General features: G+C 39.1%; 1 protein-coding gene across 1 annotated transcript; it reads left to right on the forward strand.

Annotated features, from left to right (window-relative positions):
- The first annotated feature begins 866 nt into the window (after positions 1-866).
- On the forward strand, positions 867-8,657 carry LOC135933502 (formyl peptide receptor 2-like). Its single transcript, XM_065471585.1, has 3 exons — positions 867-896; positions 5,889-6,054; positions 7,842-8,657. Exons 2-3 carry the CDS (start codon positions 5,911-5,913, stop codon positions 8,655-8,657), a joined length of 960 nt encoding a protein of 319 aa, XP_065327657.1. The 5' UTR covers positions 867-896; positions 5,889-5,910.
- Positions 8,658-15,085: the final 6,428 nt, after the last annotated feature.

Raw genomic sequence — 15,085 nt, forward strand, 5'->3', positions numbered from 1 at the left:
AAAACATTTACTAAAACCCTTCTTCTCAGCAACGTAACTTTTAACCACCACTGAAGTACAGTTTTGTTACATTTGTGTTGTCCTCGGGATTCCCTTCTGCCGAGGACAACACAAGGGTTACAGAAGTGAAATCAAAACTCATTAGCCTTTACTGGGGACTTTCAGAAAAGCTGCTGGTGTTTTTTATTATTATTATTATTTCAGTATAAAATGGTTGGGGTAGGAATGTTAAAACAACTTTTAGTTTTAATAGACAACTGTCAGGTTAGATTCTTATCCTTTTTCCTGTTTGAGTAAACATGATGCCATTTTAACAGTATATGCCTATTATGAGCCACAGATGACCAGTTTATGGCAGAAAAAGACATTGCAGTGCACTCTACATCAGTTCTACTCAAAATTTGAGCTACTCAGTTTTTTTTGGTGGAAATCAGCAAAAGTCGAAAAGTGGTGAGACTGCTGGAACATGTACCACTTCACATGAGGCTTCTGCTTGGGACGTCATGCTACTTCATGATGAATCTGATTGGCAGACAAGCCTGAGGAGAAAGGCAACCAGTCTGAAGTATGATTAACATTTTCATCTTCTGTCTATAATTATTTATCTGTATGTTTGACAAACAGCGAGGCAACATTAGTGTGACTGTGCGAGAAAAAGAGCAACAACTATATGCAGAAAAAACAAAGCCAGACACATGGCATGAAGAAAGACAGGAAGTCTGTGCGTGTGTGTGTGTGTGTGTGTGTGTGTGTGATTGAGAGATAGACAGACATGACACAAACTAAATAATCAAGTGTAACAGTAACAAAGATAAACATCAGTAGATGCATTTTCACTTCTGCCTCTGACTACGAAGACTAAAGCAGTCCTCATCAGCTCTGCTGAAACTCTGCAAGTAAGAAATCTGAACTTTTTTTTAGTTTTGGTTCCTCAAATAAGATTGTTACTTAATATTTCCCACTTATGACTAAAAGAGTTACAGTTGTGTACATTTTACACAGTTTGTGTCTTTCAGGATTGCCCATCTGTTTAACAATAATTTTACATAATACTCCATGTAATATGGGTAGCATGATTCTCATTGACTTTTCCTCACAAGTTTTTCTGATTGATGTAAGTGTATAAGCTGGTTATAGAGTTTGGTAGTGTTCACTGAAGTCATATTACAGAGATAGTGTTGATAAAATGCATAACTAAGTTAGGCTAAAAAAACCTAACAAAAAAAGATCTGATCATTCATTAGATGCTACAAAAGGATTTTGATGTTTTTGAAAATTTCATTAATACATTTCATCGTAAATACTGTGACTTTAACAAGAGACATGTATTACTATGGTTTTTATAAATTTACTTTTTGGATATTATCGTTATCTTGTACAACATGCACATATTTGAGGGAAAGAGGATGACTGTGTGGCATCACTTGCACAATTGTGGTACAAAACGTCTAATGTACGTGAACTATGCCCAGTATAGAAAATATTAAGCAGAGATACAAATAGTAAGTATCAAAAGTGTTCAATTTCTTTCTTTATATAATTTGACTGTATAATGAAAGAAGAGCACATTTAATGCGGAGTCAATTCTTTGTGGTGACTGTGTCCAACACTTAACCACCAACTTAAATAAGGCCATTTTACACTACTTTTACCATAATAATGGAGGTTCAGAATGTGTCTTTTCTCAAAGGATCACACAGTTTAATTCTAACGTGTCTGTATAGTTTTATCTCTGTTTCAAATTCATTCTTTTATTGTCTGCACCTTTAAATGCAAATGAGCTTCAACCAGTTTCACAATGAAGGGTGCTTTCCTAAAGTCCCTCCTATCTCCTTTTCCTACCTCCTTTTCATGACCTCGATTATGTTTTCAGTAATAAATGGCAATGTAATGTAATGCACTGCATTAATCTTCTTAAAAGTACGCTTGTATGTTCCAGTATGTTACTTTATTACTCACCAGAGAAAATAATTAATTACATTATGTTCTCATTACTCAATAAAATGACCTGAAAAACACTGTCTCATAAGTTAACAATATAAACATGAGGCTACAGTCACGCACACCAACACAAATACTTATACTAATGAGGACACAAATAGGATCTTTCTTTTAGTGTTTACATATGAGCACAAAGCAAACAACACAAAGTAAAGATGACAGCTGGCCTAAAGACACTTAAAAGTGATTTTCACAGTGATTCTACTTTAAAAACAAGAACATACATGGAGGCTGCAGCCCGACTGCTCATCACTGCGTTATCATCACTCTTGGTTCTTGGCTAGCTTTGCGTTAGTATGCTGTCTGTAAAGATCCTGGCAAAGAGCTGAGGTTGTGTTAGCAGTATAATGTGGTTGTTTCTGTACTGGATGCTGTTTGCACTTTACCATTGCATTTTTATCCTTTAGTGCATTAAAAATGAAAGTACTATTCATATCTCCACTCCTGAAAAGCTGTATTACTATACCACTGCAACATTTTCCTTTTCTCAAACACATACTGAAATTTCCTGATTGTTCTCCTAGTGCACAGGAAGAAAAGAGTTTGATGGGGTTTTTTTTCTTTTTATGGCATACAGATAACTGAAGTACCTTTAATTCTGGCATCATGGCATATGTGTTTGCAAGAGTTTCCCTTTGACAAGGATAAAATCTGAATGTATCATGCATGGGTGATTTACTAATACTTGTGGCATGCAATTTAGTACAAATAAATGTAATGCTGAAAAAAGCACATTATATTTATCTGTAAACTTAATCCCAGAGGAAATTATGTGGTCATAATTTCTCCAAGAGGTAGAAAAAATCAGGAGAATGCTCACTAAATATTAATTCTCTTTCCCTTAGCCGTTGTCTGAGTAACTTCCCTTATGTGTTTCAGGTTGTGTACGCCTGTGCGCCTTTGCCTGATTTTGACATTTTGTACATCAGTGTTCACTCCATCTGGCTCCTGTGTATCTGTACTTAGGTCTTAATTGCATGCTTTGTGACACATTTTGTCTGTTTGCTGATTTTTGTTGTGCTAATGGAAATGTTGCATTAGAAAATGTCAGGTAGGCTCCCTTCTCTTCTGTAGTGCTAGCTAGATGTTGCTAGAACTGCACCCAAAATGCTTCACCAGATGGTTTTCAGGCATTTTACCCCTGAGTACCTGAGTGTAGTGCTATATATAAATTATAGATTTTTGCCTCTATTAAGTTGTCATGTTCAATAACAACTGATGACTGATACACCAAAGGGATTGTGCTTTTGTGTTAGTGTGCCCTCAATTTAGGTTCAAATTGGTTTGATGTCAGGAAGGCAATAAGTGAACCAAATCACCTCAAATGTGAAATGAGAATTATCATACTCTTTCACAGAAGTTAAAATGAGAAAATGATGGATTGTTATGGTCCTGGATCATCTTGATGCAGCGTTCTCAGTTTTCTTGTGATTCTGTATGGTTCCTAGGTTGTTCTGTTTAGTTTAGTTTATTAGATTCCCCCTTTCATCTTTGCCCTCTGTCTCCTCTGTGTGTCTGTTTATTTAATTGTGAGTTCTTATGCCTTCTTTCCCCTCCTTGTGTTTCCCCAGCCCGTCAGGTCTGTGCTCTCCCCGTGTTCTCTCTCCACCTCGTGTCTGCGTCTCTGTCATGCTGTTTTACTTTGATAGTCTCCCATCAGTCTACGTCACGTTGTGTTTGCTCCTGCTCTGTCTTGTTACCATTATCAGTGTCACCTGGGTTCCCTGTGTGCTCCCACGTCCCTCGTTTCCTTGAGTGTATTTATGACCGGGTCTCCCTCAGTTCTGTGTCGCGTCCTCCCTCTTGGCTGTGTTTCCTGGTGTGTCTCTTCGCATTATTAGATATTAATTTTCGAGTTTAGTTTTGTACCACCTTTTTTCCCATTCAGCGAATTTAGCTGCATTTTGGGTCGAACTCCAGTTTTCCGCCTGCACACAGCCAATTTATGAAAGGAATGGTAGCATTTTATAAACTTCAAGACAGATGTCAACTTCACTGTGGTGTCAAAATGTTCTGCAAAAACCCAAATTTCTTAAGAACAGAAAGAGCAGTTGTGTCCTTTTGTGACACAGATACTGAAATCCTTCAAAGTCTTCGGTTTAAATTATATTTGTTTTTGTCTGTGGACAGACATGGATGCAAGCTCTAATTTGACTGGTTGGTAGACAAACATCCATGAGTGGTTTTTTTTGTGTTTGTTTTTTTCTTCCTTTGTTTCTATATGTGGTTGAAGAACATTCTATGGTCACTGTCATGCCATGTTTATTTCCCCTTTCACTGCAGCAGCTTTGCTTCTCTAAACTGAAGAAACCACCTTTGTGCAGAACAGCTTTTTCCTTTGAGGAGTTGTTGTTGTCTTTTTTTCATTTGCACTATAGATTCTTTTTACATCATTAATGATAGGGCATGGTTGGAACATTATTTGCTTAACATGAGCAGTATAATTTTAATCTCTTGTAACGGGTTTTCATGGTTAAATCCTATAGTTTATGTCAAACAATAACAACAATAATGGGCGGTGCTACCAATCGCAGGAGCATCTTCATGTAGGTTTCTGTGGATTTCTAAAGTTCTGAATTGATTTTTAGATTTAATGGATCAGGCCAGTGACGTAACCTTTTTAACACTTTTTTAACCAAATATAATCTCCATAGCGGCGACTAGACTACTGTTTACCTAATTATAGATAAACTGGAATAATTACATTGTTAACCCTTGGTAAGTTGTTGCCAGAGCAGAAGTCAAATTTCTTCAAAGGTTTAGGTCTGAGGAATAAATCTCACCATAAACGCCACCTGGTACCATTTCTGGAGTTTTAGACTTTGCTGATGGTATTTGCCAAATGTCACTGAATTGTGGGTTGTTTTTTTTTGTTTGGTTTTTTTTTTCATAGTTATATTACATTGACCTTTGCCACTGTTTAAACTTAACTATTCCTCAGATGCCTTAAAATATAATTCAACAATGCAGAAAAGTAGTTAAATGTAAAAATAAAAATAGATAAACATGTAAGTTCCAGGTGGAGGCTGGTGGAAGACTGAGTGAGGCTGGCTATGAATTGGGACCTGTCCAGACCTGTCCTAGTTCCTGCTTCCAATGAGCTGTGCATTTAGCCCTGGGCCTTCCGGTGTGCTGTGTGGACGTGTTTCTAGGCTGAGAAGAGCTTGGCTGCATTGTATATATTGTAAATAGCTTAAATAGACCTTTTTTTGTTGATCTGGTAGCTGTAGGGGTGGGAAGTCATTTTCTTTTAGTACATTTGGGGATTCTCATTATAGGTAAGGCAATTCTGTTTCATTTCTAGAGTGTTTTGTTTGTTGTTTTTGCTATGCCCACCCTGATGCTTGCTACCGTTTAATAAAAACCTGGTTGTTGTAAACCGTAATCCTGTGGCAGCGTTCGTTTTTCCATGGGAGCAGGGAGTGTGGGCATTTTCACTTTCCTTTTTTGTGTGTGTATTGTGCTCCGGTATCCCACACAGCTCAGACCTGTAGATACAGGTCTGCGTCAAGGGCCAGTATAATCATGCACAGCTACTCTTACAGAGTTCAAAAATAAAAAGTATTTTATTATAACAGTATCACCAGGCTAATGTATCCCTTGAGATTGGGAGCATTAGCTTATAGATTTTGGCAAAATAAGTTCATGAAAACGTTTGCTTATATAAACTGATTTGGCCTTGCCTGAAATTATTTCTAAGATAATAATCTATTAAGATGACCCCCAGATTTACCTCTTCTGTTAGGCTTCAGTAAATTATCTGTTTGTTTGTTTGTTAGATAGGAAGTATGATACTATAGAATGACATATGAGGAAATCCTATGATTTTGTACTCAGTGTCAGATCAGGAGTTACATGGTTATTAATATTTTGAATTTTCTTTTCAGTTCTCTTTTTTCCAGCCACATAATGTCTTCCAATGCATCTCTGTCCACCAAGGACAATGATGACATCATCATTAGCAAGATCAACTTTGTCCTCTACACAGTGACCGTTGTGCTCGGCCTCACAGGAAACGCTGTGGTGATCTGGATGGCTGGAATCAAACTTAAGGTGAATATAGAGTGTTTTAAATATCTAATTTTGTTTGTCAGTAATATCTTCTGTGTCTCAGTGAAAAATATAATTTATTACATACCATAGCTTTTAACTGCTTAATTACACAGGAAAGGCAGAAGTAGTTAATGAATAAAACAAAATAAAATAAATTATTTAATTTTATTGTCATTTATAATCAATGCAGGAAATTATACACATAGCATACACAAAGATATAAACAGGATACAGATACAAGATTTATTTCATGTTGTGTTATATGTAGTGTTGTCAGCGTTAATCTTGTTAATACGACGGTAACGCCATAACCGCTTTAACGCGGCAAATCCCCGTTAGCGAGTTAACGTGGATCGGCCGTGGAAGGGCTGCATGGCGTCAATGCGTTAGCGCGGTTAGCTCGTTAATGCGTTAGCAACCTCGCATGGACTGATCCACGTTAACTTGCTAACGGGGATTTGCTGCATTAAAGCGGTTATGATGTTAACGTTGTATTAAGGAGATTAACGCTGACAGCACTAGTTACATGTAAATGCAGAAGCAAGAATATGTCAAACACTATACTCATGGAAACACACTCAGTGACAAGTTTATCAAACACTTAATAGAGTTGAAACCATCGTATTTTTATGCTTAAAAAATGCTGTACAAAAAGTTTTAAAACTCTGTTAAAAAAAAAGCAAGTAATAAGATTCCTGTAAGTCTTCACTGTGAATATCATGGCTAAGTACACTACATCACATCTAAGTTAAAACCCAGAATAAAGCCATATGTTCTTGAAAAAACAATATCATTAACACAAGTGGTTGCTAGTAACTAAGACTTATGAATAGTATTGTGCAAAAGTCTTGAGTCAAACTTCATTTCTTTATGTACAGTATACAATACATCTGGAAAGTTTTTACAGCCCTTCACTTGTTCCCTAATTCCCCATGTTTCAGCCTAATTACACAGTAGATTAAAGTAATTTTTCATGTCAAAATTCTAAACAAAAAACCCCATAATGACAAAAAGTGTGCTTGAAATTGCCAGGATCCTGGCACAAGCATTTATTTGGTTTAGCAGGCAAATTCCAGGCTTATAGATGTCAGTGACTTTGTTTCTCATCTGTTCTTGAGTTCCTTTAGATCAGGGGTGTCCAACTCCCGGCCTCAAGTGCCAGTGTCCTGCATCTTTTAGATATTACCCTGGGTCCACACACATGAATCAAATGATTAGTTCCTTACCAGGCCTCTGGAGAACTTCAAGACATGTTGAGGAGGTAATTTAGCCAATTAAATCAGCTGTGTTGGATCAAGGACACATCTAAAACCTGCAGCACACCTGCCCCTGAGGCCTGGAGTTGGACACCCCTGCTTTTGATAATGGCATGTCTGACATCTTTTAGGCTACTTAACTTTGTCAGGTAGGTTCTATTTAAGTGCATGTTTTGCATGTCATTACCCTGCATGGATGTCTAAAAATAACACATGAGTTAGAGTAAGTTTTTTATTGTGCTATGAAGTTCCTTTTATATCAGCAAGAGCAACCTAAGTTTATGTGCTCTAGGAACTGTGTTTGGGCTAAAACACACCGTTTTATAAAGTGACATAATTGCTAATTAACAATATTAGTTGACACCAGATTTTACATCCACTTATTCACATGATCACTAGATGTGTGCATAATGCATGCTGCTCTGTTTATTGACTGATAATGACTGTTTGGGGGGATAATAATATCAAAGTCTGGTTACTTGCTTCATGTAAATAATATATTATTTTACTTTGTCTCTTCTTCCTCTTCAGCCAGCAGTCAACAATGTGTGGCTGGTGAATCTGGCAATAGCAGATCTGATTTTCTGTTTCACACGAATCTTCTCCATCATCCAGATGAAGTTAGGACGGTGGCCTTTTGGTCTCTTTCTCTGCCAGTTTCATGGTTTCTTCAAACACACCAACATGTTCTGCTCTGTCTTCCTGCTGGCTGTGATCAGTCTGGATCGAGTGCTTTGTGTCCGTCAGCCCATCCTCACGAAGCGTCGACGCACCCTGTTCGCAGCGAGGGTGGTGGCAGTCTGTGTCTGGATTATAGCGCTCCTCTTCAGCATTCCCTACTTCACCTTCCGCAAAACCTACATGGACAACAAGAACCAAACTAAGTGTAAAATGGTGTGGGTGGAGAAGCCAAAGGAAAACAAAAACACCAAAGTTGCTCTCTACTCCATGCAATTCATATTCAGCTTCATATTTCCCTTTATGGTCATTCTCATCTGTTACATCCTGGTTGGCCTGGGCCTCCGACGCACTCGCCTGTCAGGGAAATCTCGGCCCCTTCGTATATTAGTATGTTTGGTCATTGCCTTCTTCCTGTGCTGGGCACCTTATCAGTGCCTTCTATTAGTAGACATTGTGTATAATGAAAACAAAGTGGTGAAAAAGTGGTACTCTATAACAAAGAGCATTGCTTACTTTAACAGCTGCGTGAACCCGTTGTTATATTTCTGTATGGGACTAAAAGTCAAGGAGGGGTTTAGACAGAAACTCATGAGAGTTTATAACAGGGCTCTGGGAGATGATATGGATGGCCAGATGGCTCAGTCAACTGATCCCTCTTTGGATTAAAGCTCTGGGTTAAAACAGAGAGTTGGCGGGAAAGGAGTGGATGTAAGTAAATTTTACCTTTCCCCAGAAAAATACATATCCTTATACATAACCATTAATATAATATTGAAATGCCGAAATAATTTTTTGCTTCCATTATATGATCAAAATCAGTATTTCACAGTGAAACATAAAAGGTGGGAAGACTATAGTAATGATAATCGATCAAATTTATCAACAAAGGCTCAACAAAACAGGTGTGTGAACTCCTACCTTCCGCTAAACCTGTTTCACCATCACTATATTTAAAGTCAAGTCTTAAGAACAGTGATAATTTGTTTGTTGTTTATTTATTTATAATTTCTAGAAAAGTTTATATTGACACCAGAAAATTCACCCTCAACCATTACATCATATTTTACATATTATATATTATATTTTTTCCTTTTTCTTTTGCTTGTTCATTGTTCTTTAATCTGTCTGTACTATATACTGTAACAACCACCACTTTTTCTTTTCTCTGTGAGCCATTTTTGTTCCAACAAAGTTTGCTGAAAAAAAAACTGTGAATGATCAATTTCACATCTTTTACCCGTGTGTTGATTCAATGATCCACCACAAGATGGTGATAACTGGTTTACAACTGTTTCAGTCCTCTCTTTAATGTCTTGATGCATGCTCAATCATCCAGGTAAGTAAATCCAAAAAGGTTGATTCTGTTCACCTGGACGTAGCGTTTTCAGTGGGAGAAATGTTTCGTCACTCATCCAAGTGACTTCTTAAGTCTCAGCTGACTGCAGGTTTCCCCAACCTCATAAAACGTACATTTGCACAATAACTGAAACAAGCCAACTGAATGAACAATAGGCTGTGAGGTCATTTTCTTGATCATGATCAAAGCCCATCAGTGGTTGTTGGTCAACAATCATGACAAATTGGACATTAATGGTCAAGGATAAATTTGGGACACTTGGTAAATGGTAAATGGATTGATTCTTATATAGCGCTTTTCTACTCTCCCGGAGTACTCAAAGCGCTCTATACAACGCTGTATACACTTAACTGTATTTTCATAAGTTTTACAGCTTTTCCTACAGATGAAAACCTCAATTTTGGTCAATAATACCACTCAAAGTTTCTACTTTAGAATTTTCAGGAGTCTTTTTAAGACTAATGTTAAAAAAAAAGAAATCAAAAAAAGAAATCTTGACAGTCTGGGCAATGAGGTACCAGATTTTTTTTTTTTTTAATTGTACAAGTTTATTTCTTAGAAAGGTCATGCTGACAGATTTATTTTTTTATCACCTAGAAAAACAGGTAAAAATGTAACACTGACAAAAAGAGGAGTTTCACTGGCCCAGCCCACTTAAGGTCAAAGTGCTGTGTGTGGCCCGTGATGTAAAAGTTTGACACCCCTGGCTTGCAAGGTCAAAACAGTGGGAAGGTAAAACTCTCACTAATTACTCCCTGTAAAGTAATTAGTGTACAACTTGTACAGGGGCGTACATTTTGTGTTCCCCTTAAAACAACTTAACATATAACCAATGTCTAAACTGCTGGTAACAAAAGTAAATATTTTGTCTGGCCACCATTATTTTCCAGCACTGCCTTAAATTTCTTTAGCATGGAGTTCACTAGAGCTTTACGGGTTGCCAGGGGAATCCTCTTCATCCTCTTCATCACGAAGCTTGTGGATGTTAGAGACCTTGCGGTTCTCCACCTTCCGTTTTATAATGCCCCACAGGTGCTCAATAGGGTCTTGATCTGGAGACATGTTTGGCCAGTCCAGCACCTTTACCCACAGTTTCTTTAGCAAGGCAGTGGTTGTCTTGGAGGTGTGTTTGGGGTCATATTCGTGTTGGAATACTGCTCTGTGGTCCAGAGGTAGGGGGGCATGCTCTGCTTCAGTATGTCACAGTACATGTTGACATTCATATTTCCCTCAATTAACTGTAGTTCCCCACATGCCGGCAGCACTCATGCAGCCCCAAAACATGACACTCCCACCACCATGCTTGACGGTAGGTAAGACACATCTGTCTTTGTACTCCTCACCTGGTTGCCGCCACACACACGCCTGACACCATCTGAACCAAATAAGTTTATTTTGGTCTCATCAGACCACAGGATGTGACGTAGTTCCAGTATTACATGTCCTTAGTCTTCTTGTCTCCAGCAAACTGTTTGCGGGCTTCCTTGTGCACTATCTTTAGAAGTGGCTTTCTTCTTGCCCTTAGAGGTTGTGGAAAATAATAGATTGCTCAAGATGCATTAAACTTAAAGAGGATATAGTTTGTTATCACCTGTCATATTACGGTACTGTTGTTTATAGGATGTAGCATACGAATAGAAAATATTCCTGGAATATAAACAAGGAACTGGGGTGCAGTGCAGGAAAACAATTAACCCCCACCCCCATGAGAGGAAGCAAGAGTCACTGAGGGTGAGGGGTAGACAAATAACTACAGTGGCTTGCAAAACTATTTGGCCCCCTTGAACTTTTCCACATTTTGTCACATTACAGCCACAAACATGAAGCAATTTTATTGGAATTCCACGTGAAAGACCAATACAAAGTGGTGTACACGTGAGAAGTGGAACGAAAATCATACATGATTCCAAACATTTTTTACAAATAAATGACTGAAAAGTGGGGTGTGCATAATTATTCAGCCCCCTGAGTCAATACTTTGTAGAACCACCTTTTGCTGCAATTACAGCTGCCAGTCTTTTAGGGTATGTCTCTACCAGCTTTGCACATCTAGAGACTGAAATCCTTGCCCATTCTTCTTTGCAAAACAGCTCCAGCTCAGTCAGATTAGATGGACAGCGTTTGTGAACAGCAGTTTTCAGATCTTGCCACAGATTCTCGATTGGATTTAGATCTGGACTTTGACTGGGCCATTCTAACACATGGATATGTTTTGATTTAAACCATTCCATTGTTGCCCTGGCTTTATGTTTAGGGTCGTTGTCCTGCTGGAAGGTGAACCTCCGCCCCAGTCTCAAGTCTTTTGCAGACTCCAAGAGGTTTTCTTCCAAGATTGCCCTGTATTTGGCTCCATCCATCTTCCCATCAACTCTGACCAGCTTCCCAGTCCCTGCTGAAGAGAAGCACCCCCAGAGCATGATGCTGCCACCACCATATTTGACAGTGGGGATGGTGTGTTCAGAGTGATGTGCAGTGTTAGTTTTCCGTCACACATAGCGTTTTGCATTTTGGCCAAAAAGTTCCATTTTGGTCTCATCTGACCAGAGCACCTTCTTCCACATGTTTGCTGTGTCCCCCACATGGCTTGTGGCAAACTGCAAACGGGACTTCTTATGGTTTTGTGTTAACAATGGCTTTCTTCTTGCCACTCTTCCATAAAGGCCAACTTTGTGCAGTGCACGACTAATAGTTGTCCTATGGACAGATTCCCCCACCTGAGCTGTAGATCTCTGCAGCTCGTCCAGAGTCACCATGGGCCTCTTGGCTGCATTTCTGATCAGCACGCTCCTTGTTGGGCCTGTGAGTTTAGGTGTCTTGGTAGGTTTACAGTTGTGCCATACTCCTTCCATTTCTGAATGATCGCTTGAACAGTGCTCCGTGGGATGTTCAAGGCTTGGGAAATCTTTTTGTAGCCTAAGCCTGCTTTAAATTTCTCAATAACTTTATCCCTGACCTGTCTGGTGTGTTCTTTGGACTTCATGGTGTTGTTGCTCCCGATATTCTCTTAGACGACCTCTGAGGCCGTCACAGAGCAGCTGTATTTGTACTGACATTAGATTACACACAGGTGCTCTCTATTTAGTCATTAGCACTCATCAGGCAATGTCTATGGGCAACTGACTGCACTCAGACCAAAGGGAGCTGAATAATTACGCACACCCCACTTTGCAGTTATTTATTTATAAAAAATGTTTGGAATCATGTCTGATTTTCGTTCCACTTCTCACATGTACGCCACTTTGTATTGGTCTTTCACGTGGAATTGCAATAAAATTGATTCATGTTTGTGGCTGTAATGTGACAAAATGTGGAAAAGTTCAAGGGGGCCGAATACTTTTGCAAGCCACTGTAACTGACATTATCATAAAAGGAGATGAGAGTCAGGCTGTCAGCAGCCCTGGTCACTTTACCTGTACATTTCCACTGTGGGGCAATGTCCACTCCCGGATGGGAGGAGACAATAGAATATGAATGTAACTGCTGTGCAAAAATACTTCATATCAGCCTTTAGAATAAGACTGCACAGGATGTAGTGTGCTGATCTCCAGATGCATTTGTAAGGGAAATTAGAAATAAAAGGATTGTGGCATCCTCTGGGTGCCCGGACAACCTCATCTGGCTTCTTTCGATGTGGAGGGGCAGCAACTCTACTCTAAGCCTCTCCCGGATGGCCGAACTTCTCACCCTATCTCTAAGTGAGGCCAGCCACACTTCGGAGGAAGCTCATTACCACCGCTCGTATCTGCAATTTTGTTCTTTCAGTCACTAACAAAAGCTTGTGACCATAGGGTGAGGGTAAGGACGTAGATCGACCAGTAAATTGAAAGCTTCACTTTTACACTCAGCTCTCTGTTCACCACGACGGACCGATACAGTGTCCGCATCACTGCAGCCACAGAACCAATCGATCTCCTGCTCCCTTCTCCCATCGCCAGTCTGTCTGTCGATTTCCGGCTCCCTTCTCCCATCATTCGTGAACAAGACCCAGATACTTAAACTCCTCCACTTGGGGCAGGAACAGCCCTACAACATCCAGAGCCTTCAGGAACTCAGGGTGGACCTCATCCACACCAGGTGCTCTGCCACCAAGGAGTTGTTTAACTGCCTCAGTGACCTCAACCCTTGCGATTGTCATCCCCCTCATCCCCAGACTTTGCTTCCTCTACGGAAGACATGCCAGTGGGATTAAAGAGGTCCTCGAAATATTTCAACAATTTTCTCAGTCGAAGTCAGCAGCGCTCGACCCGCACTATGCACAGTGTAGGTAGAGCACCCCCATATGGAAAAGAAATAGAAAAAAACTTATAAAAGACTTGTATAAGATGTGGCCTACTTCATATAGTGAATCATATAAGGCTTATATGATTTACTCATGAAAGTGGCCACTTTCTCATTATTTTCATATATTGTTTTAGTAAGTATCCAAAACAAACAAGTTTAATTTATATAATTTTTCAAGGGATCTTATATCTGTTTTCACTCTTGTATGCTTTTCATACAAGTTTCACACAAGACAGATAAAAACTTTATAAAATTTATATTAGAGATGGACCGATCAGATATTACTTGTCGGTATTGGTCCGATACTGACCTAAATTACAGGATCGGATATCGGAGAGAAATAAAAAATGTAATCAGATCCATTAAATATCAAAAAAAAAACACCTCACAAAACTTGGGACATGGCATAACTCGGCTCATAACCGTAGCACAACGGAGCAGTATGCATCACGTGATAGAGCGGCTGTGGCGTGCAAGACCTGTTGACGGTCTGGTTGAGCATTTGGAGCCTCGCTACCAAACCGGTATTTCATCTCCGAGAAAGTTATTCCAGAGAGAAGTAAAGCAAGTGTGTAAGTTCATCTCTGAACGTTTGTAAAGCATTCCCGCGTTAAGCTTAACAACCGATATATGGAGCGACTGCCTCTTCTTTCTCCCTCCCTCTCCTGCTGCTACTTCAATCGTGAAACTGATTAATGATCAGCTGATCGGCTTTTCTGTCGCGAGCCCGTCTCTCTTGTTTGTTTATCGCCCACAAAGATCTCAACTATCATTCTCTCACAAAAGGGAGTCTATGTATACATCTGACAAGATGATACTGCTAATCTGCTTGCAGAGATTTATCTCCAGTGGAGGACATATAAGGAAGTACATCCCTTCCTATCTCTGTCCAGGTGTTCCACGGGTTTCACAAAACTTTTGTCGAGTCAGGTCAAAGTAAAATTTTATAACATATAACATGTTAACATTTAACATGATGTATCTGTAATCTCTTTTTTTTCTAAGTTTTACATCAACTGTTGTATAGTTCCCAATACATACATTTTTTATGCACACAAAATAAAGACAATTTATAAAAATTCAAGATATTTAAATATTTTGTTAAACATTGATCAACACTGCAACATATATTTGCCATTATAGTAAAAAGGAAATTCCTTTCTGATTGTAATAATCCATTGTGATTGTAATAACTTGGAAAAACCCTGGAAACTGTGGCGAACCGAGCTCAGTCGATCCAAGTTGGTACTATATTTTTCGGACTATAAGGTGCACTTAAAATCCTTTAATTTTCTCAAATTGACAGTGCGCCTTATGTATGAATTCTGGTTGTGCTTACTGACCTCGAACCGATTTTGTGTGGTACACGGCGCTCAAAAAATCAAAAATCTGTCAAAAAACATTTTAGTATGAATCTGGTAAAGTGCAAAGCCGCACTGCTTGATGGATTGTTGGA

This window comes from Pelmatolapia mariae, linkage group LG22 (genome assembly GCF_036321145.2).
Source record: "Pelmatolapia mariae isolate MD_Pm_ZW linkage group LG22, Pm_UMD_F_2, whole genome shotgun sequence".
NCBI lineage: Eukaryota > Metazoa > Chordata > Actinopteri > Cichliformes > Cichlidae > Pelmatolapia > Pelmatolapia mariae.

Excerpts from the sequence above, each read along its gene's own strand:
- LOC135933502 (XM_065471585.1), top strand. The coding sequence starts at position 5,911 with ATGTCTTCCAATGCATCTCTGTCCACCAAGGACAATGATGACATCATC. Across the intron at positions 6,055-7,841 it reads TGGCTGGAATCAAACTTAAG|CCAGCAGTCAACAATGTGTG; the intron begins GTGAATATAGAG and ends CTTCCTCTTCAG.